The sequence below is a fragment of the Schistocerca nitens genome, chromosome 7 (assembly GCF_023898315.1).
Source record: "Schistocerca nitens isolate TAMUIC-IGC-003100 chromosome 7, iqSchNite1.1, whole genome shotgun sequence".
NCBI lineage: Eukaryota > Metazoa > Arthropoda > Insecta > Orthoptera > Acrididae > Schistocerca > Schistocerca nitens.
In genome coordinates this window covers 392,271,343-392,295,032 of record NC_064620.1, presented here as the reverse complement: position 1 = coordinate 392,295,032, position 23,690 = coordinate 392,271,343, and the positions used below count along the sequence as shown (strand labels likewise).

The following is a 23,690-nucleotide window of genomic DNA, read 5'->3' as shown; positions in this document are numbered from 1 at the left end:
AAGATGATTCACGAACTAATACAAGATTATGCTCATCAGAGGAGAAGCAAGCATGTTCTAAACCAGGGGTGTACGGACTTACTAATACTGTGAATCACAAAACCGTGTGTGTGTGTGTGTGTGTGTGTGTGGTTCACATCATTTGCTTCACAAAAAAATATTTTATGGCATGGCATAAAAGAACTAAGTTCCACAAGGGCTCATACTCCCATTTTAAGAAGAGAATGAAATATGAGTAAAAAAAGAATTACAAGAAAGAACGCTGAGGCACGGTCTGCAATCTGATTGATTGTGGGCCGCATGCAGCCCACATGCTATGCATTGCTGTTCTAAAAAGTTAACTGAGTACCTAGAACCATTTACTGGCATAAAATTTCTATTTGTTTAAGAATCAGTTAAAGTCAACCAGGCAAGTTATGAGCACTGTTAATAATTTAATTTCCAAACATGAAAGTAAACAGAACAAGATAAAAGGAAAAGGCTAAAATGTGATTAAAACTGAGAGTTCATTTTCTTACAAACATTAGCAAAGTCTAAAATTCAATAAACATCATAGGTAACTATTCCAAAACAGAATGTCACTTACATTCTGAATATCACTAATGGTGATTTCTGTGTCAAATGTGACCTCCAGGTCATGATCTGGGAATATAGGCTTGTTTGTGTCTGGATTGCATCCCAGACCACATAAGGCACCAGTGTACTGTGTTACTGCCTCATTAGTCCTGGAAACAATGATACATAAACAATAACTACAGCAGAACAAGAAACTGATCTTAAATAAAACAGGCACACACACACGCACGCACACACAAAGTCTTGAACTAAACTGGTCTATACAACATGTTTGGCAAACAGAAGTTTCAATATGTGACACATTTCTATCTATAAGTGCCTCAAATTTGAAAATATGAATTTATAATTTAAATATTTTGATTTACACAGAACTTTTTGTTTCTAGGTCACTTTAAGGGTGACGTCGTCGTTACTAATCCGTTGAACGGTAAAGGTTTTATACACTGCCACAGAGCTCCCCAGCACTTCAGGAAACAAAACCCAGCAAAATAAAATTATGCTTTTTGGAAAAATCTTTGATATGCAGCAACATGTAGGCTGCATATTTTCATATTACAAAAATATAAATGTAGGATCCACCAAACACAGCACATGTCACATTATCTTGCCAGTCAAGACAGTAGATATTCAGAGGACACCTGATGCATTCAGTAAATAGCAACATGACTGTTGAGTAGTGTGAATAAACAAATACGAAATGTTCATAATTCAAATTAATACATACATAGCATAGCTACAAGAAAAGCTAAGGTTTCACATATAAGATTGGTCTTTTTGTGTTTGTTACCCTTTAAGAGAATTCAAACACAAAGGAGCTAGTACAATATTAAATGACGACATTAAATGTCAGGTCTTCTGGGCCCAAAATTTTTCTAAGTGGCTGGTCCTCAATGTGTTAAGTTATTAACGAGTGTCAAATGTTCTGCGATTTAAGAAATTCATCACATGTTCTCACACAACATAAATCATGTTGCGTAAAAGCTAATTTCTTCTCAAACCGTCATACACAATATTTTCCTGCAACCTGTTGGAAAGAGATTCGCTTGAGCAGTTGCCATAGAATGCCAGAAGACAGGTGTTACTGTGCATATGCAGCTGTGATAATGCAGGAAGCCTGTGCTTGGTATTTGCTCTTCACGTACACCTTTCGTCGCATTTCTGTTTAGAATTTTGTGCATAGTGTGGCATAATGTGACCATGTGCAGCAATGCGGTGACATGGGAGTTAATGTACTTAGGGCAATTGTTTTATCATATCCTATCCTGATAAGGAATGCAAAATTAGAAAGCAGTGCGTGGCACAATATTCATTTCAAAAACAGACTCTACAGTTCAAAGTACCCTAATATTTTGCTATGTGGTGACTTTAACAAAAACAGCACTGCAAAAAGCTAGTAAAAAGGATTACAAATTTCTTGCAAAAATAAAAAATAAAAACTGTTGTTTGTATACACCAGAACTATGAAAATTAAGCTTTTTATAACTTTATCAAAACGTATAAAGCTTAACAAGGTTACTAGTGACGCCAAGGAACTGCATAACTGGCAGTTTATATTATATTCCAGGAGTAAATATAAAGCCTTGTGGGGAGTTACAATGATAAAATATGGTGTGTTGTCAGTCCATAATTTACAGAAGAATAGTGTTCTGTAGATTTAAAATGCAAACAATACAAATTCTGAAATAACGTCAAGCCTAGAGTCAGTACCAGTCAAGTGTTGAAACATTTCTTGTGATCGAAATACACTGCGTTTCATGGAAGGCAGATATGTAAAATTTTACTAAAGCTTTTCATTGTGGTTTTTGGGCAGCCGGAAGCCAATTTTCTTAGAGTACTATTACTGTATTACGTCATGTTTGGTTCTTTATTGTGACATAATGCCATACGTGCCAGAAGATGAAAATGTGCACTTGAAATTCAGTGAACAGTTGAAACAAGCTATTAGTATGGAATGAAACACTTCCTTTCAAATCATTTGACTGCCTCTATGGAAGAGATTAATAAAAGCCAAATTTCTTTAGAAAACTGACAAAAATTGCTTCACTGTTCTACAAAGCAACTAATGCTTGATTGCCAGCAAAAAATAAAGTCAGAAAACTGAAACTAAGTGTTGTTTTGTTGTAAATGATGCATTTTCTTTGCAAGCTAAGTTTTACATTGCTGTTTTTCTCTCATTTATGTTTTGTTGTTGCATTGCTATTCTGCAGTACTGAGCTAAAGTAAATTTTTTTGTTAGTGGGTCAGTTCTTACCAGTCAAAATTACAAAAATTTAACTCCGATCTAAAACATTCGTGGAATTCTAAAAAATTCTGGGTTACAAATTACAGATACAGGACAAAGCAGTCCCTGGAGCAGGTTTGGTGGAGTTTACAATATTATGAGAAGGAAAGTTGCCATTCACCACATAGTGGAGATGCTGAGAAACAGATAGGCACAACAAAAGATTTTCACACTTAAAGCTTTCAGCCAATGGCCTTCATCAACAATAGACGTACGCATGCGCACGCACGCACACATACCTGGAGTGGGTAGGGAGAGGGATAGTATGGTGCAGATGTAGCGGAAAAGGAGACACACAGAGAGAAAGCTTTTTCTCACTCTTTTTCTCTCTAGGTCTCTCCTTTTCCACTACTTCCCCCACCTCTCTCTGCACAACTCCCAACCTGCAGCACTTCACTGTCCACCATCCCCACCATACTATCCCTCCCCCTCCCTACCCCAGCTCCCTCCTTCCCCCCACCCAGTTGCCACTCCCATCATGCACTGGTGCTGCTGCTTGTAGTGTGGTTTCAGTTGCCTGAAATTGCAGTCGCGTGTGTGAGTTGCGTTTGCATGTGTGTGTGCATGTGCGTGTGTGTGTGTGTGTGTGTTGTTGACAAAGGCCATTGTCAGAAAGCTTTAAGTCGGAAAATCTTTTTTTTTGTGCCTATCTGCGTCTCACTATATGGTGAGTAGCAACTTTCCTTCTCATAATATTGTTACATTCCACCCTGGATTTTCCATTGTTTGATTTTTGGTTGAGTTTATTTTGTCAACAGCAAGGAGGAAAATTTGTCTAATTTAAGTCTTAGTCCATTTCTCTTATTCCACACATTTTTAATTTTTACTGCCTCTACATTAACTAGTATAATAATGGTTACGTCTGGATAGAACTAAAGTCTTGGAGAATTTATATGGTGTTACACTGGTCCAAAGTATATTTGACAGAATGTGCAGTGGATGATGTTTATTCCACCCATGACTAACTGAAGATGCATGTCTGCTGTGGAACCCAGGTGGTGTGCACCCTGGTTCCTAGTTTGAATGCTGTATCAACACCATGTCTTTTTACAGGACCACTTCAATTCAACAAGACGAAAATTACAAATTCATTTGTCAAAATATACAGTACCTGCAGCAGTATTACCTGAGTTCTATTTCAGGGGCAAAAATAAGGCACAAAAGTGCTGGAAGACCATGAATATTTGGCATCAATGTGGTATGCCTTAGGTTCATCCGATCACCAGCTGGGTTTAAAGAAACTGAAGCTGCTACAAGCATCCTGTAAAAGAAATATGGTCAGGAAATGTATTATTAAGTCAAGTCACTTTGCTTTCTATTCTATAAGTGGACCACAGCAGTAAACTGATGCAAAACTGTAGTTATAGTAAGAGAAAACCCTGTTGCTACACTCACAGATCCTTTATTTTGTCTAGCATGAGCAGGCATTCCCTGCATGGGGAGCAACTGCTTAACTAAGAAGGACTTAGTATTTTTTATTTACCGGCTGTGTTCAAATGAACAAAAGTGTCACCAGAATATACACTTGACAAACTTTCACTGATGTTAAGTACAATATGCTGTTTCCAGTATGGTGACTTCCATCTAAAGTTGGCTGATAGCATTAAAGATTATATTTAAAGTTGGCTGGCAGCTCTAAAGTTTAAACTGGCTATACTACAGTACAGAAGTAAATGATGACATTGACAATGCCAAAGATTAAACTGACTGAACAACAGTACGTGTAATATCCAAGGTATAGTGTATCCAAAGACAGAAAATGAAATTTGCATTTTAATTGTCTCTTTTATTGGTTTGTGCACAGACATCTCATACTTGTACATATCTGCTGATCTTCAAAAAGATATCAGTACATTTGTAAAAATTAAAATATCTTTTAAAATACATTATAAAAAATTCATATTTAAAAATGTCTTTATAAATACACATTCAGAATTAGCATTCTTAAAAATATTTCTGTTAGTATATTATGCAAGTATTATATTTCGGTTCCTTATCAACAGTACCTCATGAATACATGGAAGAATCTATGCAGGTTAAATTTGTTTTGTTCATTTAATAGATCTTGTGGGTTTTTCTCATTTTTTACAATAATTTCCAAATCTTTCAAAAAATTTAACAGAGGATCTTTAACTGTGTGTGAATAATTTTCATACTATCTTGTCCTTGTATGTTTAGTTGTCCACAAATGTTCATCCAGTGCTGTAGGATTTTAATTTAAATTGAATGTTGTATATAAAATATTTTAAATGTATTAAAAGTAACTAACTAACTAACTTCCAGTTTAACCAATGTACATGCTCTGACAATTTCAGAATTTCATTTTATATACTCTTGAACTATCGTATTTGTCCTTTGTGTACGTTCTCTTTGTGTATTAGCATGCCTTTAAGGCAGACGCTAGTTTGAAATGCTACTTTAACTTTCTGTCTTGGGAAACATCCCACAATCCAGTCTGTTATAGGACTTCTGTATGTGAGTGAAATATACCTTTTATTTTCTACTGCCTTGTTTGTATTGCTTTTTTTCTTTCATTTAATATTTTTCTGTATAGTGTGGTACACTTTCATTATATCACTTTCTTGGTAATTGTTCCCTAAAGCTATCTTTTTGATTGTCTGTAATTCTGTAGCTCTGTCTTCAACTTTGGTAACTGTAACATTCTGTGTGAAGTTGAATAGAAATATGCATTTTTGTGCTGGATTGCACAATTTGAATTACTCCCAATAATTATACCTGAATATGTAGGCACCCTGAAAACTTTAAAAATATGTTTCCCATTCAATCTACTAATTGGCAAATTGAGAAAATTGATGCTATTTTCTCTTTCATGTTCAACTGTGAACTTAATTTTTGGGTGATGTGGTTGAGTTTGTCTATTACATCATTTAAATCTAGCTTGGTTCCTTTAAATAGAAATATACTGTCATCAACATACCAGTGATAATGAAGTATTTTCTGTTTTATTTTGGGGAATTTATCAGAAACCAAATTTCCAAGTCATTACGAAAAATTTCAGACAATATGCTGGAAATCCCATAGCACCATACTGGAAATAGAATATGTACTTTACATCAATGTAGGTTGACGTCAATGTAAATTTCTGTATTATCTCAATTTGCTCATTTGAGGATCAAAACCACCAATAAAAAATAATAAATCTGACTTGTGGCTGTTTTCAAAAACTACTTTATTTTCTCACTTTGATACCCTCTCTGAAATACTGTGGCTGTACTCAGATAACATACACAATAAGAAACAACACAATAACAAAATGCTCTTAAACATTAAGGCAGGAATTATTGCCTGCTTCATGGAACTGGCAATATGTATCCAACTTATCAACAATAATATTTCTGGACTGGCGAAATATATAAGAAGCGCTACAGGCCATGTGTCAATAAATACTGATCAGTTAATTATTGACATTCTCTATTTCTTCCCCCAGAACAATATACTGCCTTAATAGAAATAATATATTTAGTAAATCACAATTTACTCTGCTAATGTGCTGCCCCACTGATATATTCACTCACAAAATATGCATATTAAATAATAAAATAACTCCGGTTCATATTTCTGTGAATTGTTCAAGGCATTATATTGTAAAAAAGTTGACCATCTGCTTGAAAAATCAAGGTTTCATTGCATTACAGCATTAGCAAACAATTGGCTATAATCACATTTAATAAAATGAGTGCAAGAATTTATGATAAATAATTCAAGTAATGTATATGAAGTATATGACGAAACTTCCTCAAATGGAGCTCCAAAAGATGACATTACTGTTTTTCATACTAACAAAATTAATGCCCCCCCCCCCCACACACACACACATTCAAACAAATGGACAAAACATTTTCATAGTAATTCATCTTATGTCTACTGCTGATCAGATGCTTTTTGTCATTTTACAGAATTTTCTCTGGTAGATATTTAACTTGGAAGACTAATGATGCGTGAGATGACTGTTTCTATATAGATGGATGCAGAGCCATTCAGATGGTACAACAGAAGCTGATAAACCAATCAACAAATTGCCGTTAAGACATTAAAAACCTTTATATAATGAAAGAGTCAAACTGAACTGTATACTTAATTCCTGAGCTCAGAAATAGGAAACTGAAGGTGATAATGTAGCAGCTCATCAATGACCTCAGTAGAAGATGGGGAGATGAGGAAATAAACCACTGTAAAATTGATGAAGGAATCGAAACACCCACTTTAAGTAATTTAGGGAAAAATAAATGAGGATGAACACATGATGATGATGATGATGATGATGATGATGATGATGATGATTGGAGCTTATAAGCACTCAACAGTGAGGTCATAAAAGCACCCATAAATTAATTAAAATAAACAAATGTGGCTGAAACCTCAAAAATTGCTCATCAGAAACGCACTCGAACTGAGCACACAATCACTCTATCTTACATGTTCTAAAACAACGGAGAAAGAATAAAAGTAGCTATACATAAGATTAAAATAAAAGTAGAAAGAACAAAGGAGCTAAAAGAAAGGCACAGGCAAATGTGACTGGCTGATCAATTACAAAAATATGGGTGAGTCGGTCACCCCGTTAACATATTAAAACCATTGCCCTAAAATCTTGCGAAAAATGTTGGCCAATTCACAAAACCTAAAAACACGAACCTCATTCATTTGAACATTACTTAAAATAGAGGGCAGATCTGGCAGCAAGTCTGCCACCACCCACAGGTTGGAAAATAAAACACAGTCCAATAAAATAAGGCACACAGTTATCTGACGCCACAAGCACCACACATAGGAAAGTCCTCTCATCCGAGCAGGAGGCCATGCGTCATACTGCTGTGGCCTATGCGAAGACAAGTAAGGAGGACCTTGTCCCATCAACATGGCTGGAAGGAGGTATGCCCTGACCACATTGTGGGCTTTACTACAGGGAGCTTATTGTCTGTCACTTCCAGCCACTCATCCTCCCACCTACGCAAGTCTCTGGAGCTCAACAGCAAGGTTACAGCATGCAGGGCAATGGAGCACTGAAATGTATGAGGTTAACAACATGCCTCCTTGGCTGCTAGATGCACCCGCCACAAGCCCTATGTGCCCTGGTATAGCAGAAAACACCACCTTCCCCAGTCGTCATAGCTGGAGGAGGGCATCCTGGATATTCTGTACTACGTTGTCTGCTGGGTACAAATGTTTCAGAGAGTGAAGGGCACTCAGAGAATTGGAAGAGACATGAAATTTAGCACTGGAAGAATGTCTCATCTGCTCCAGGACCCTCAAGATCACCTATACTTCTGCATCAAAGATGGTAAATTCTTGAGCCAGTTGGACCTTGAGAACACGATCCGGGAAAGCAACCGAGCAACAAACTGAGGCCCCCTGTTTAGACCCATCCGTAAGGACAGCTACATAGTTGCGGTGCTCACATAAAATGTTAGAAAATATCGCACTAAAAACAGAAGCAGGAGTGTAATCTTTCCTGTATGGCACCAAGTCCAAAATTATCCTGGGCCTCTGCAGAAACCACGGCAGCACACTGTTAAAACCCTGGAGTTGTGCTTTTACTTACTCCACACAAAGTGACTCCTGCACCCACAGCACACGGATCCCAAATGGCATTGTGGTTCATGGACGGATGGAGAAAAGGTATTCCAGAGGCGGATGGGTAAGAGCATGGTATGTGGGTGAAGTTGGAGCTATGAGGAACTTCTGTGCCTGACACACCACGAGGAGCTTCTGCCGGATGGTGAGTGGCAGTTCACCAGCCTCAGCTCAGAGTCTGGGTATGGGTCTGGTCCTATAACCACCTATGGTGTGCCGAATCCCCTTATGGTAGACAGCATCCATGATCTTCAAATAAGAAGGCCTCTCTGATCCATACACTGTGCCCCCATAGTTCAGCTGGGAATGCATGAAAACTTCATAAAACTGAAGCAGATGTGCCCTGTATGCTCCCCAAGTCCTGTGGCTACGGCACTTTGTGATGTTCAGTGCCTTGAGGGTTCTGGTTTTCAGGTCTCTCAGGTGTGGCAACTACGACAATCTGGAGTGAAAAACGAGGCTAAGAAACCTCATCAAGTCTCTTAAGTGTAGGATGGTGTCCCTAATATGCAAGTCAAGTAAATTAAAAATATGACGAGAATGACTAAAATGAACACACACACTTATCTGGAGAATACTGAAGTCCTGTCTTTGCAGCTCACTCCTCTAACCTCTGCGATGTAAGTTGCAATTGATGGTTCGCTTTTTCAACACTGGAGGAGGAACAGAATACAGCAAAATCATCCACAAATAAGGAGCACTGTACAGGTCTCTTTCTCATTGATATGATACTGTTTATGACTATGGCAAAGAGGGTATCACTTAAAATACTGCCCTGAGGGACACCATTCTCCAGCTAAAAACCATCTGACAGTGTACCACCAACCCAACTCCTAAAAAACTGCTGAGACAGGAAATACTTTATGAAGCCACAAAAGCCCCATTGAAGTGATTGTGCAAGAATACAGTGCTCCAAGTAGTATAGTATGCCTTACTGATATTGAAGAATACACCAATACATTGATGTTTGCATAGGAAAGCCTGCTGAATAGCCACCCCTAGCAGAGTCAGGTTATCGACAGTGGACCGAAATCTCTGGAATCCACACTGAGAGTCGCTAAGGAATTACCTGGTCTCTAACAACCAGACCACACAAGGGTTAACAATTCACTCCAGGGTATTTTCTACACAGTCTGTTATGGCAATACCCCAATAACTACTGGGACATGCGTGGTCCATTCCTGGTTTGAGGAGAGGTACCAAAACTGCCTCTCTCCATGAGTTGGGGAATTGACCTTACTGTCATATAAAATTAAAACGTTCAAGGAGGATTTCCTTTGATGCTGGTGCCAAATGTCAAAGCATGAAGAACCAGATTTGATCATGACCAGATGCAGTATCACAAGTCTCAGACAGTGCCAATTCCAGCTCCTACATGGAGAAAGGGCAGTTGTAAGACTCAATTGTGGGATCTGAAGTCTAACTTGCCCCTCTCTACAGGTGCACAGTAACAGCAAAACGCCAGATCTTGGCTGGCAGGGGCTACAGTCTTCACAAAATGCTCTATCACCGTTTGAACAATATCTCCAAGTGTTGTTTGAAGACACCCAATTCGCACTGCTGCTATCAGTAAATGACTTTGTCCACTGAAATTCCTCCGGATGGCTTCCCATACTTTTGTAGGGCAAGTGGAACAAATGATAGAACCCAGAAACGCCAGCCATGTCCTTTTCTTGCTCTCCTTAAATACGCATCGAGCCGACATCAAGCTCCATGACCTCCGAAGAAGATTCAAGAAAGACATCAGATAGGACGACGTCAATATCATCAGACTGCATACTTCCATCAGTGAGCAATTCTTCACCTTCGACTTTAATTTTTTTGGTCTGAGGTGGATTTGGAGCCACAACCTCTGAAGTGGTGGTGGTGGTGGTGGTGGTGGTGGTGGTAGCAGCAGTGCTCGGCATTGGGCAAGACTTGACCTTCGGAGGGGCAGGTAGTTACAGGATGTCAGAAAGCATGTCCTTTTCTGAAATTTTGGGGGGAGGGGGCAGGCTTCAAGGAAACTGCAGCAGCACAGGTGCTAGTGCTGACAATAGCAACCTCAGTTTGTGTAGTGGCATCAGTTTTCTGGACTTGCTGTTTGAGAACAGAAGATAATGAGGCAGTGAACGTGGGCACCTGCATGGACTTGTATAACTTCTTGGCTTCACCATACAGGATGTACTTCGTCATTTTTATATCATGGATCTTCCCTTCTTCAAGGAAAACTCTGCAGTCCCTACTCCGGACAGGGTGATCCCCAGAGCAGTTGACACACTTTGGAGAAAAGGAATAACCAACACCATCTTGAGCAGCTTTACCACATTTGCCAGAAGTCGCTTCTCCTTTACAACCAAGAGTAATTTGCCCAAAGTTCTGACATTTAAAACACCACACTGGGTTTGGGAAATAAGGTCATACACTTAGGCGTAGGAAACCTGCTTTAACATGCATTGGTAGTTTTGTGCTGTTAAAAGTAAGGATAAGAGAGTCTGATTTGACAAGATTGTTATCCAACCATTACATAACATTTTGCACGTCGACAATGCCTTCCTGGGATCACTCAGCTAGTTCTTCTCAGGGAAAGTCAACTAGATCCCTGCAACTCACAACACTTTCGTAGTTCAAGGTGTTGTGCTATTCAGTTTGCACACTCCCTGAGGCTTTGTGCTTTACTTGTTGGGAGCTGGATGTTTCAACCAACACAGTGCCACTGTGCAAGCGCTTAACACATGTTAAGGTGCCCACAATGCCTTCTAAGCCTTTCTGTATATAAAATGGAGAAACTTTCTCAAAACTACTATAAGAAAACACATTCTGTAGAACAGCATGCATTATGTTACTACTGACTGAATCAGGAGGACGCGGGATTCCCCGACGGGCTGCTGCGTCTAATACACTCATACCTCACAGACAGGAGTTGCAACACTGACATGCAGGGAAAACAATCAACACGACACAGTATACACGCGGGAGTATCCCAGGGAAGCATCCTAGGACCCCTACTGTTTAACCTCTACATAAACGATCTCCCAACCACACACAACACAATGATGGCAATCTACGCGGATGACACAGCCATCGTTGCGCAAGATTGGAAACCATCAAACATTACGTCACGCCTACAGACTGCACTCAGAGTGGCCGAGCCTTGGTTGGAGAAATGGCGTGTTAGAGTAAACGTCGACAAGTGCGAAGCCGTTCTGTTCACTAGAAGACCGAAGCAACTGCCCAAACACCGCTACTGCAGACCAATAACTCTACATGCACGTCCAATACGTTTCCGCGAGAAAGTCAAATACCTTGGTGTCTGGCTGGACCGGAAATTACTCTGGGGGGACCACATACAACACATGACCAACCGAGCTAGTGCGAGGCTCAAACAGCTCTATCCTATGCCCAACAGGCGTAGCACACTGAACAGAAGGGTGTCGAGGTCCACGTACAAGACACTTATCCGACCCCTGATGACGTACGCAGCTCCTGTCTGGGGATACGCTGCGTCTACACGCCTGCACTGTCTGCAGCTCATACAAAACAAAGTACTCAAAATCATAAGCAATGCTCCACGATACATACGCATCGCGGACCTTCACCGGGAATACCGACTTGAGACTCTCACGGAGGTAATCCACAAACTCACCACAAGACTATACAGAAACTCCAGACATTCGCAGAACCCGTTTATTCTGAATCTGGGGAACTATGACCACAACCATAGATGGAAACATAAAAGACCAAAAGACATACTTGTAAGGACATAACATCTATGGCCAAGCATACGCAAACATAACGGCACAGGTGAGCCCCTGTTAATCAGACGCCGTTACTGGATATCCAGCTGAAATACACTGTCGAATAACTGGCACCACACAGGGAAGCCGTACCGTACACTGCATGCAAACAAGCTCCACACATCCCCTACACAGTGAGATGATCTATGGCCGATCTCCCACTACTGTATAACGATCTTGATTGTTCCAGGAATTTAGCAGCTGCAGCAACTGGGACACATCGCCATCGCTTGTCACGGTAATGATGCATGATACCTATACTAACAAATCCAACCTTGCATGAGCTATCGCAGCTAGTAAGCCACTACTGCTCTTACTACCCATCCCACTGTCACAGAGGTTTTTTTCCCACGGCACGAGCCATGGCACTTTTTTCCCTCTGCTCTTCAAATCGCTACCTTCACTCGCGTTTCGTCCACTATCTATCACCTGATGGACCGTGTTAATGCGTAGCCTTACCCAGACGCACGGACAACATCACAGCCCAGCAACCTGTGATCCACTTACTAGACAACTAACATGTTTACGGAGGTGACAGTAGAACTTTTGGTTTGGTCACCACGTTGGTGCAGGCGTGGAGGGGCCCCATCTCTATTAAGGAGGACTGGCTATACAAGCCATTTTTTATTTTGGGTGTTGGTACCTTACAGCACCCCACCCTTTCGACTGCGAGGAGGAAAAGAAAATTTTGGAGGATCCATTTCAGTCCAACTAGCAGCCAGGGAAATAAGGGTCCACTCAGTCAGAGCCCATGTGCCTGAATAAGTCTGTGGTGCAGCAGGTACCCTAGAGGTTGCCCACTAACGGCTCTTCCACCTCAATAGATATGCATCTCATCAGTGCACAGGAGATTGGCAACACTGCGCTGACGCGGACTCTTCGAGTATTTGCTGCACTAAATAATTATAAAAAGCATTGTTATTAAGCTATTTTTAAACATGTACAGGTGTTATAAATATAATATAAGTGTTGTTACATTAGTGGAAGTGTTAGTGAAGTGTTAAAGAAGATTAAACGGGGTAAGAAGTTTATTTTCCTTCTCGCGCCTATAGCACGGATTTTAGGCTTAATTTCACGCGCGCGTATCGTAAATAAACAGTGAATTATATGTAATCACCAGTTTTTTTATTCAGTACTCTTTCAATTTATTTATATCTGCCTGAATAGTTTTTAGGGTCCTTTGTTTACGTCTAGCTTATACGATTTCTGTTTTTACCATGAGTGAGAAGTGTGTGACATGCCATAGGATCGTTAGTTCTGGGGTATGGTGTGATGGGTGCTGTAGTTTCTTTCATTGGGGCGAATGTAGTGGCGTGGGAAATGGGGACATAAATGAGGCTCACCAGTGGTATTGTAGGATCTGTAGTAGAGATAAGAAAATACTGGAACAGGAAGGGAAAATGGCAGCTCTTCAAGCTGACCTAGACAAGGCAAGGGAGGATCTGGACAGGTTAAAGAGGGAGAAGGGTGAACAGAGGTGGGAAGTGGCAACAGGTAATAGGGGGAACAGGCAAAGGAGAGCATCAGACAGCTTTGTCACAAATCTTGAAAATAGATTTGACCTGTTGCCTCAGTCAGAATCTGATGAGCCTCATGTAGCTGAAGCTGTAGAAAGGGCACAACAAGCTTTCAAGGACTTGAAAAAGGTAGGGAAATTTGTAAAGAGACAGAAAGTTCTGTTGTTAGGTAGTTCCCATGGTAGAGGTGTTGGCCAACTACTGCAGGAAAATCTAGGTCCAGAGTACCAGGTCACAAACTTTTTCAAGCCTGGTGCAGATCTGGGTCAGGTAACAGAGGATGTAGGTGCTTTATGCAAGGATTTCATAAAGGAGGATGCCGTGGTTATAGTGGGTGGTCCGGGAAATAGCATTGACAGAGACTCTGAATATTCCATAGAGAGTGACCTGTTGAAGATAGCATCAGCAACGAAGCATACAAGTGTGGGATTTGTGTCTGTGTTGAGACGCCATGATCAGCCTCATTTGAACTCTCCGTAGGGAGGGTGAACTTGGAGTTGGAGTGGCTGCTTAGGACGGATATAGGGTCCCATATTGGTTTGATTCCTATGGATGCTATCGATAGGTGGGACTACACTAGGCATGGCCTACACGTCAATAGGAAAGGGAAGGGAAAACTGTCTAGGTTGATTGCAGAAAACTTAAGGGGGGACACTGGCACAAGTGGTAAAATACCAGTGGTCACAGGTGTCAGAGGGATGCCTTTTTTAGGATAGGGAAGGGGGAAAGAAAACGAGTTTTAAGAGAGATTGGCAGACACACTCAGTTTGAGAAAACAGATGAACAGGAGTCAGATTATAGCACACAGATTGTATTTAAACAATGTTTAACAGAAAGTAATCAGAAACTGCCAGTTCATCTTCACCAAAGCAGTTACAATCCCATTAGTATGCAGTATCAGTTATCTTTATTACACCAGAACATTCCAGGACTTAGAAATAAAGTTGATGAACTACTCATTTGTATCGATGAAATGAATTCATCTAACCAAATTGACATAATCTGCCTCTCTGAACATCAAGTGACCACTGATATAGATATGTTAGACATTTCAGGATTTAAGCTAGATTCCTACTTCTGCAGAGTAGATATGGATGGAGGAGGAGTTGCCACATTTATCAAAAACTGCCATAAATTCAAGAACATTGACATTAATAAATTCTGTTTAGACCAGCATCTAGAAGCATGTGCAACAGAAGTAGAGTTCCATAACAGATCCTATATAATAATAACTATTTACCAAGCACCTGCAGGAAATTATAATCTATTCTTAAATCATCTAGAAGCTCTTTTGGGTTATTTAACAGGAAGAAACAAAGAAATTTTGATTGCTGGTAACTTTAATACAGATTTTCTAATGCAATCTTCCAGTAAAAATTCACTGCAGTTAGTAATGTTGTCTTTCAATCTAACTCACACTGTAAACTTCCCAACTAGGATCACTAAATCCTCAAGGACAGCCATTGATAACATTTTTATAGACAAATCAAAGAAACAAAACCGTATCATAAAATCTGTTATAAAGGGACTATCAGATCATGACATGCAGCTCCTTGTTTTAGATGTAAATTCTAAGCAGATTATCAAGACTGCTAAATCTGACTACAGGAGAGTAGTCAATCAACCAAAAATTGAGTGTTTTAGAAAACTGCTCAAAGATATGAACTGGAAAGATGTTTATAGTGCTCATGACATGAATGAAAAATATAACACATTCAGGAACAATGTCAGTACCATGTTTGAAAACTGTTTTCCTCTAAAAGTTACTCAAATTAAACAGAAGTCTATAATAAAACCATGGATTACACAAGGAATAAAGATTTCCTGTAAGACAAAAAGGAAAATGTATCTGTCGACCAAGAATAGCTCCAATGCTGATGATTTAGCTAAATACAAGGAATACTGTAAAACATTTAAAAAAGTAATTCAGACGTCTAAACAAATGCACTACGAGAAGAAGATAGCAATGTCAGGGAATAAAATAAAAACAATATGGGATATAGTGAAAGAGCAGACTGGTAGAACCAGAAAGGACCAGGAGTATATAGCACTAAGGGTAGATGACACATTAGTAACCGATGGGCATAGTGTGGCAAATCTATTTAACAAGTACTTTATATCCGTTACTGATAGAATGGGACTTTCAGGATCAGTAAATAATGCCCTTGAATATCTGCAACTAGCCTTCACAAATAGCTTCAAGTACATGAATATATCACTCACTTCACCAAAGAAATAACGTCCATAATCAAATCTTTAAAAACAAAGCATTCTAGTGGGTACGATGAAATATCAACAAAGTTAATTAAGGCATGTTCTTGTGAGTTTAGTACAATTCTAAGTTACTTGTGTAACCAGTCAATTATAACTGGGACATTTCCTGACTGGCTAAAATATGCAGATGTTAAGCCTCTATTCAAGAAAGGGGATAAAGAGATACCATCAAACTACAGACCGATTTCACTTTTGCCAGCATTCTCAAAAATTTTAGAAAAAGAAATGTACAGGCAGCTGCTCAACCATCTGACCACAAGTAACATATTATCAATAACACAGTTTGGATTTCTGAAGGGTTCTGATATCGAGAAAGCTATTTGCACCTACAGTCAAAATGTACTTAATTCATTAAATAACAAATTACAAGCAGCAGGTATTTTCTGTGATTTGTCAAAGGCATTTGATTGTGTGAACCATAACATCCTTTTAAGTAAATTAGAATTCTATGGTGTCACGGGCAGTGCTGCAAAATGGTTCAAGTCATACCTCACTAACAGGAAACAAAGGGTGTCAGTGCAAGGGACTAGTGAATTAAGTCATCAGTCATCATGAGAATGGGAAGAAATTACATGTGGTGTCCCACAAGGATTCATCTTAGGGCCATTGCCTTTTCTTGTGTACATTAATGATCTCTCATCAGTTACACTGCCAGAAGCAGAGTTCGTTTTGTTTGCAGATGACACAAGTATTGCAATAAATAGTATGTCAAGTGTAGTTCTAGAAAGATCTGCTAATGATATTTTCATGGATATTAATAAATGGTTTAAAGCCAACTCATTGACATTAAACTTTGAAAAGACTCACTACATGCAATTCAGAACCTGTAAGAGGTTTCCACCCAGCATATGCATAAAGTATGAAGAAGAGCAGATAGAAGAGGTTGACAGTCTTAAATTCCCGGGATTACAACTTGATAATAAATTCAGTTGGGAAGGGCACACCACAGAACTGCAGAAACGCCTTAACAAATCTGTATTTGCAAATCGAGTGTTAGCAGACATAGGCGACATAAAAATGAAAAAGCTTGCATACTTTGCCTACTTTCGTTCCATAATGTCATATGGTGAATATTTTGGGGTAACTCTTCAAGTCAAACAAAAGTTTTCAGAGTCCAAAAGCGTGTAATATGTATTATTTGTGGAGTAAATTCACGGACGTCCTGTAGAAACCTCTTCAAAGAACTGGGTATACTAACTACTGCCTATCAGTATATTTACTCATTAATGAAATTTGTTCTAAATAATATATCTCTTTTTCCAACAAACAGTTCAGTTCATACATACAATACCAGGAACAAAAATGATCTGCACAAGGACTTAAAAGCACTTACTTTAGTTCAAAAAGTGGTCCACTACTGAGGAACACTCATCTTCAATAATTTGCCAGTAAACATAAAAAATTTAGTTACAAATAAAGATCAGTTTAAAAGGAGCCTGAAAGACTTACTAGTGGCCAACTCCTACTCCACTGACGAATTTTTTAATAGAAACAAATGATGTATTGTATATATTCATACTATTAATATTGTTATTTCGGCTTTAAAAAAAAAAAAAAAAAAAAAAAAACTACAACATTAACATGTTCCACATCCACGAGGATCTCCTCAGCACGGATCTATGGAACGAAAACTAATCTAATCCATTCCAATCTAGCACATCTTGAGCCTGAGGGGTTTATTACAGAGGTTTTTACCATCCTTATGATCTGGGCAGTCAGGCCAAGATCCGCGTTCCCTGAGACACAACGTTCCATTACCATGCCGCATAATGGTTGCCAAAGCATGCCCAGAGCTTATGGTGACAGGGGACTGGTGGTGCTTACATTCCCAGCCCAGGAACCCCAAGGTCGCCAACCCGTACCCAGGAAACAAATGCTGAGCTCTTGATAGAGCGAGTATACAGTCTTCCTTATTAGGCCAGCACAGCATTGATTGATAAAGCATTGAAGATTGTCTGTATTATACTTCAATCAATATGATTCACAGGGTACTACCAGAAGAATAGTAAGAGCAGCCACTGAAATTTGGAATGTAAAAGACTGTATTTGGTAACGCCACCACCCAACAAGGATGAAACAATTAAGGTTTTTCAAAGACAATGACTGCCATTCTGAAAATAATCAACACATAATAACTAAAACTACTGTCATACAATGAGCATCAGAGGAATTTTACAAAACTCATCAGAGGTGACATAATCTGCAATGCACATAACAAACTCAGAATTAGTAGTTGTAAAATGATCTGTAAAAAAGAGGATTTCCAGTGTGTAGCTACAAAAAAATTAATAGTAGAAATCTACCTTACTGATGTCAGCATTAAAAGTCACTTTGGATGTTTGGGAGCAAAGCAGTAGGGCAGTATAGACTGGCTATTATACAGGGCTATTACAAATGATTGAAGCGATTTCATAAATTCACTGTAGTTCCATTCATTGACATATGGTCACGACACACTACATATACGTAGAAAAACTCATAAAGTTTTGTTCGGCTGAAGCCGCACTTCAGGTTTCTGTCGCCAGAGCACTCGAGAGCGCAGTGAGACAAAATGGCGACAGGAGCCGAGAAAGCGTATGTCGTGCTTGAAATGCACTCACATCAGTCAGTCATAACAGTGCAACGACACTTCAGGACGAAGTTCAACAAAGATCCACCAACTGCTAACCCCATTCGGCAATGGTATGCGCAGTTTAAAGCTTCTGGATGCCTCTGTAAGGGGAAATTAACGGGTCGGCCTGCAGTGAGCGAAGAAATGGTTGAACGCGTGCGGGCAATTTTCACGCATAGTGATGTGAAAGATTCAGTGTTTAAACCTCCTCTACCAAGAAACGTGCCAGAACTGCGAGCTCGCATCAACAATGCTTTCGAACTCATTGATGGGGACATGCTGCGCCGAGTGTGGGAGGAACTTGATTATCGGCTTGATGTCTGCTGAATCACTAAAGGGGCACATATCGAACATTTGTGAATGCCTAAAAAAACTTTTTGAGTTTTTGTATGTGTGTGCAAAGCATTGTGAAAACATCTCAAATAATAAAGTTACTGTAGAGCTGTGAAATCGCTTCAATCATTTGTAATAACCCTGTATAACAGTACAGACTGTAAGTTACACAAACAAAATAAAGAAAGGGCCAATTTAATCGAGGGAAAAAATGTACCTTTCACTTTTAAGATCCTATCACTTTCTCAATTGGGTGCAAAATGTACTGATTTTACAAAAAAGCAAAAGAAAAAGTAGGAGAATATATTTAAAATAACAACTTTTTCAGAATGCCATAATGAACAAAAAATATGCCTTTAAAATTTTTGATACACATATTTCAGTGCTGTTGGATTGTTTTTCTTGCAATTATAATTTACCTAGCGCACATTCCATTTGTCACATAGCTATCTGCCTTCCACAGGTATAATTGTACTTTTTCAATTCAATTCATGTTGTTGTTGTTGTTGTTGTTGTCGCCTTCACACTAAATAATGATCTGATGTGAATTTCCACACTAGTCTATCCTGTCATGCCCCTTCATTTCTACATAGCTCCTGCAACTGAGACCACATTCAATCTACTTACAGCACTCAAGCCTTGTTGGTCACATTCTCCCCACATACTCTCCACTCTCCCTCAACACTTCTCTCCACTACCAGACTGAAATTTCCTGTTTCCTTGCCATCTGATGATGTGTCCCATTAAACAATCCCTTCTTTTAGTTCAGATGTGCCATGAATTTCTTTTTTCCCCAATTTGATTTGGTATCTCCTCATTAATTATCCAATCTACCTATTTTATCACCAGCATTCTTTAGTGGCACCACATTTCAGTACATAAAGTTGTTAACTTTATGAAGAGACAGTTGGGCTGGGAATTACTTAGTGAACATTTGGGAGACAACCTTCCCAGTAAAGCCAACAGAAAGTATCTGAGTAGATCAAAACACACTTGGCTAGAGGCAAAGACAGGTTTTTCTTTCAAGGAAGGGAAAGGATTTCTTCGAGGAGCAGAGAGGAAGAGGTTGGTAGACCATGAAAAAAGGAAGGGGGTGTGGTGGGCCAAGCAAGTCACTTGCACTCCCAGGCAAAGGGGGAAATATCTTGCACAAGGGGGAAGAGAGCCAAATATGAAAGAAAATTCATGAGAGAGAGAGGGGGGGGGGGGAGGGAGAGGGAGAGGGGGAGGGGGGGGGAGAGAGAGAGAGAGAGAGAGAGAGAGAGAGAGAGAGAGAGAGGAAATCTAAGATAGTAAATTAGTAAGCACTGTGACAGCAACAGTTCAGAGACGAGAGAAAAGGTATGGGAGTAAAGATGAATCAAAAAGAAGAAAGAGATGAAGTAGGAAGCAAAAGAGGAGGAAATTGGAAATAATAGCATAAAAATTGTATAAAAAATAAGAAAAGCACCCATTACACAAGAAGTCAGACCCAATTAATTATCACAGGATATCTCTATTTAAGGTCATATATAGGATTTTGTCTAGGATTATATACACAAAACTTCAGGAACAACTCAACTGAGAATATCATGGACGATTTTGACCACGAAGAAGCTTCTCTGATCCGTGTATCAATCTTAAGTGGATCCTGAAAAACATGTAGTTCAAAACAAGTAGTTCATTCATCACTTTTGTTCACTTAAAAAAAAAAAAAAAAAAAAAAAAAAAAAAAAAAAAAAAAACACCCTTTATGGACTTTGGTCTACACCAAAAACTCAAACTTTAGGGAATAAACCTTAAGAATACTAAATCAAAAGTTCAATTTAGAGATGAACTGTCTGTGTTCTGGTGTAGCCACAAACATCGGAACGAAGAAGAAGAACGCAAAACCACAGAAGGCGGTGAGATGACGTCAGCCAATAGCATGTTGACCAGGACGTCGCCATGATAGGAGCGGCATCTAGCCGAAGTGAATGTAAGTGCTGCTCCTGCCAGCCTCAGCCGGACATTAGTGGACAGTATTCGCAGCGACTTTACTGTATGGTAAAAGAGTCCCCCATTGGTTTCTCTGGGTGGCCACTACTCAGGAAGACGTCATTATCAGGAGAACGAAAACTGGCATTCTATGGATCAGACCATGGAATGTCATATCCCTTAATCGGGCAGGTAGGTTAGAAAAATTAAAAATGGAAATGGATAGGTTAAAGTTAGATATAGTGTGAATTAGTGAAGTTTGGTGTCTGGAGGAACAAGACTTCTGGCCAGATGAATAAAGGGTTATAAATACAAAATCAAATAGGGGTAATGCAGGAGTAGGTCTAACAGTGAATAAAAAAATAGGAGTGTGGGTAAGCTACTACGAACAGCATAGTGAACACATTATTGTAGCCAAGATAGACACAAAGCCCACGCCTACTGCAGTAGTACAAATTTATATGCCAACTAGCTCCGCAGATGAAGAAATGATTGAAGAAATGTAGAATGAAATAAAAGAAATTATTCAGATAGTGAAGGGAGATGAAAATTTATTAGTCATGGGGGACTGGAATTCGATAGTAACAAAAGGAAGAGAAGGAAAAGTAATAGGTGAATATGGAATGGGGGTAAGGAATGAAAGAAGAAGTCGCTTGGTATAATTTTGCACGAGCATAACTTAATCATAGTTAACACATGGTTTAAGAATCATGAAAGAAGGTTTTACACGTGGAAGAGGTCTGGAGACACTGGAAGGTTTCAGATAGATTATATAATGGTAAGACAGAGATTTAGGAACCAGGTTTTAAATTTTAAGACATTTCCAGGAGCACATCTATTGGTTATGAACTGTAGATTAAAACTAAAGAAACTGCAAAAGGTGGGAATTTAAGGAGATTGGACTTGGACAAACTGAAAGAACCATAGGTTGTAGAGAGTTTCAGAGCGAGCATTAGGGAATGACTGAGAAGAATGGGGGAAAGAAAAATAGTAGAAGAAGAAAGGGTAGCTTTGAGAGATGAAACAGAGAAGGCAGCAGATGATCAAGTAGGTAAAAAGATGAGGGCTAGTAGAAATCCTTGGGTAACAGAAGAGATACTGAATTTAACTGATGAAAGGAGAAAATATAAAAATGCAGTAAATGAAGTAGGCAAAAAGGAATACAAATGTCTCAAAAATGAGAGCGACAGGAAGTGCAAAATGGCTAAGCAGGGACAGACAAATGTAAAGATGTAAAGGCATATATTGCTAGGAGTAGGATAGATACTGCCTACAGGAAAACTAAAGAGACCTTTGGAGAAAAGAGAACCACTTGTATGAATATCAAGAGCTCATATGGAAAACCAGTTCTAAGCAAAGAAGGGAAAGCAAAAAGGTGGAAGTAGGATATAGAGGGTCTATAGGCCGATGGACTTGAGAGCAATATTATGGAAATGGAAGAGGACGTAGATAAAAATGAAATGGGAGACATGATACTGCATGAAGAATCTGACAGAGTACTGAAAGACCTAAGTCGAAACAAGGCCCCTGGAATAGACAACATTCCATTAGAATTACTGATAGCCTCGGGAGAGACAGCCCTGACAAAACACTACCATCTGGTGAGCAAGATGTACGAGACAGGCAAAATACCCACAAACTTCAAGAAGAATATAATAACATCAATCCCAAATAAAGCAGGTGTTGACAGGTGTGAAAACTACCAAACTATCAGTTTAACAAGTCATGATTGCAAAATACTAACACGAATTCTTTACAGACGAATGGAAAAACTGGTAGAAGCTGACCTCAGGGAAGATCAGTCTGGATTCTGTAGAATTGTTGGAACACATGAGGCAATACTGACCCTATGAGTTATCTTAGAAGATAAATTAAGGAAAGGCAAACCTATTTTTCTAGCATTTTTAGACTTACAGAAAGCTTTTGACAATGTTGACTGGAATACTCTCTTACAAATTCTGAAAATGGCAGGGATCAAATACAGAGAGTGAAAGGCTATTTAAAATTTGTACAGAAACCAGATGGCAGTTATAAGACAAAAGGGGCATGAAAGAGAAGCAGTGGTTGAGAAGGAAGTGAGACAGGGTTATAGCCTATCTCCGATGTTATTCAATCTGTATATTGAGCAAGCAGTAAAGGAAACAAAAGAAAAATTTGGGATAGGAATTAAAATCCATGGAGATGAAATAAAAACTTTTGTGGTTTGCTGATGACATTGTAATTCTGTCAGAGACAGCAAAGGACCTGGAGGAGCAGTTGAACAGAATGGACAGTGTCTTCAAAGGAGAATATAAGATGAACAACAACAAAAGCAAAATGAGGATAATGGAATGTAGTCGAATTAAATCACGTGATGTTGACGGAATTAAATCAGGAAATGAAATACTTAAAGTAGTAGATTAGTTTTGCTATTTGGGAAGAAAAATAACTGATGATGGATGAAGTAGACAGGATATAAATTGTACACTGGCAATGGCACGAAAATTGTTTCTGAAGAAGAGAAATCTGTTAACATCGAGTATAGATTTAAGTTTCAGGATGTCTTTTCTAAAAGTATTTGTATGGAGGGTAGCCATGTATGGATGTGAAACACGGACAATAAATAGTTTGGACAAGAGGAGAGTAGAAGCTTTTGAAATGTGGTGCCACAGAAGAATGCTGAAGATTAGATGGGTAGATCATGTAACTAATGAGGAGGTACTGAACAGAATTGGGGAGAAGAGGAATTTGTGGCACAACTTGGCTAGAAGAAGGGATCAGTTGGTAGGACA

At 39.2% G+C, this 23,690-nt stretch overlaps 1 protein-coding gene across 4 annotated transcripts in view; it reads right to left on the bottom strand.

Moving 5' to 3' along the window:
- Positions 1-23,690, bottom strand: part of LOC126195042 (probable ATP-dependent RNA helicase spindle-E) — a 276,948-nt gene that overhangs the window by 44,647 nt on the left and 208,611 nt on the right. For all 4 annotated transcript variants that reach the window (XM_049933486.1, XM_049933487.1, XM_049933488.1 and 1 more), the window contains exons 22-23: positions 3,984-4,118; positions 587-725 (exon numbers count right to left, since the gene is read on the bottom strand). In XM_049933486.1, the coding sequence (XP_049789443.1) occupies positions 587-725; positions 3,984-4,118 (274 nt within the window). The remainder of the gene's footprint in view (positions 1-586; positions 726-3,983; positions 4,119-23,690) is intronic.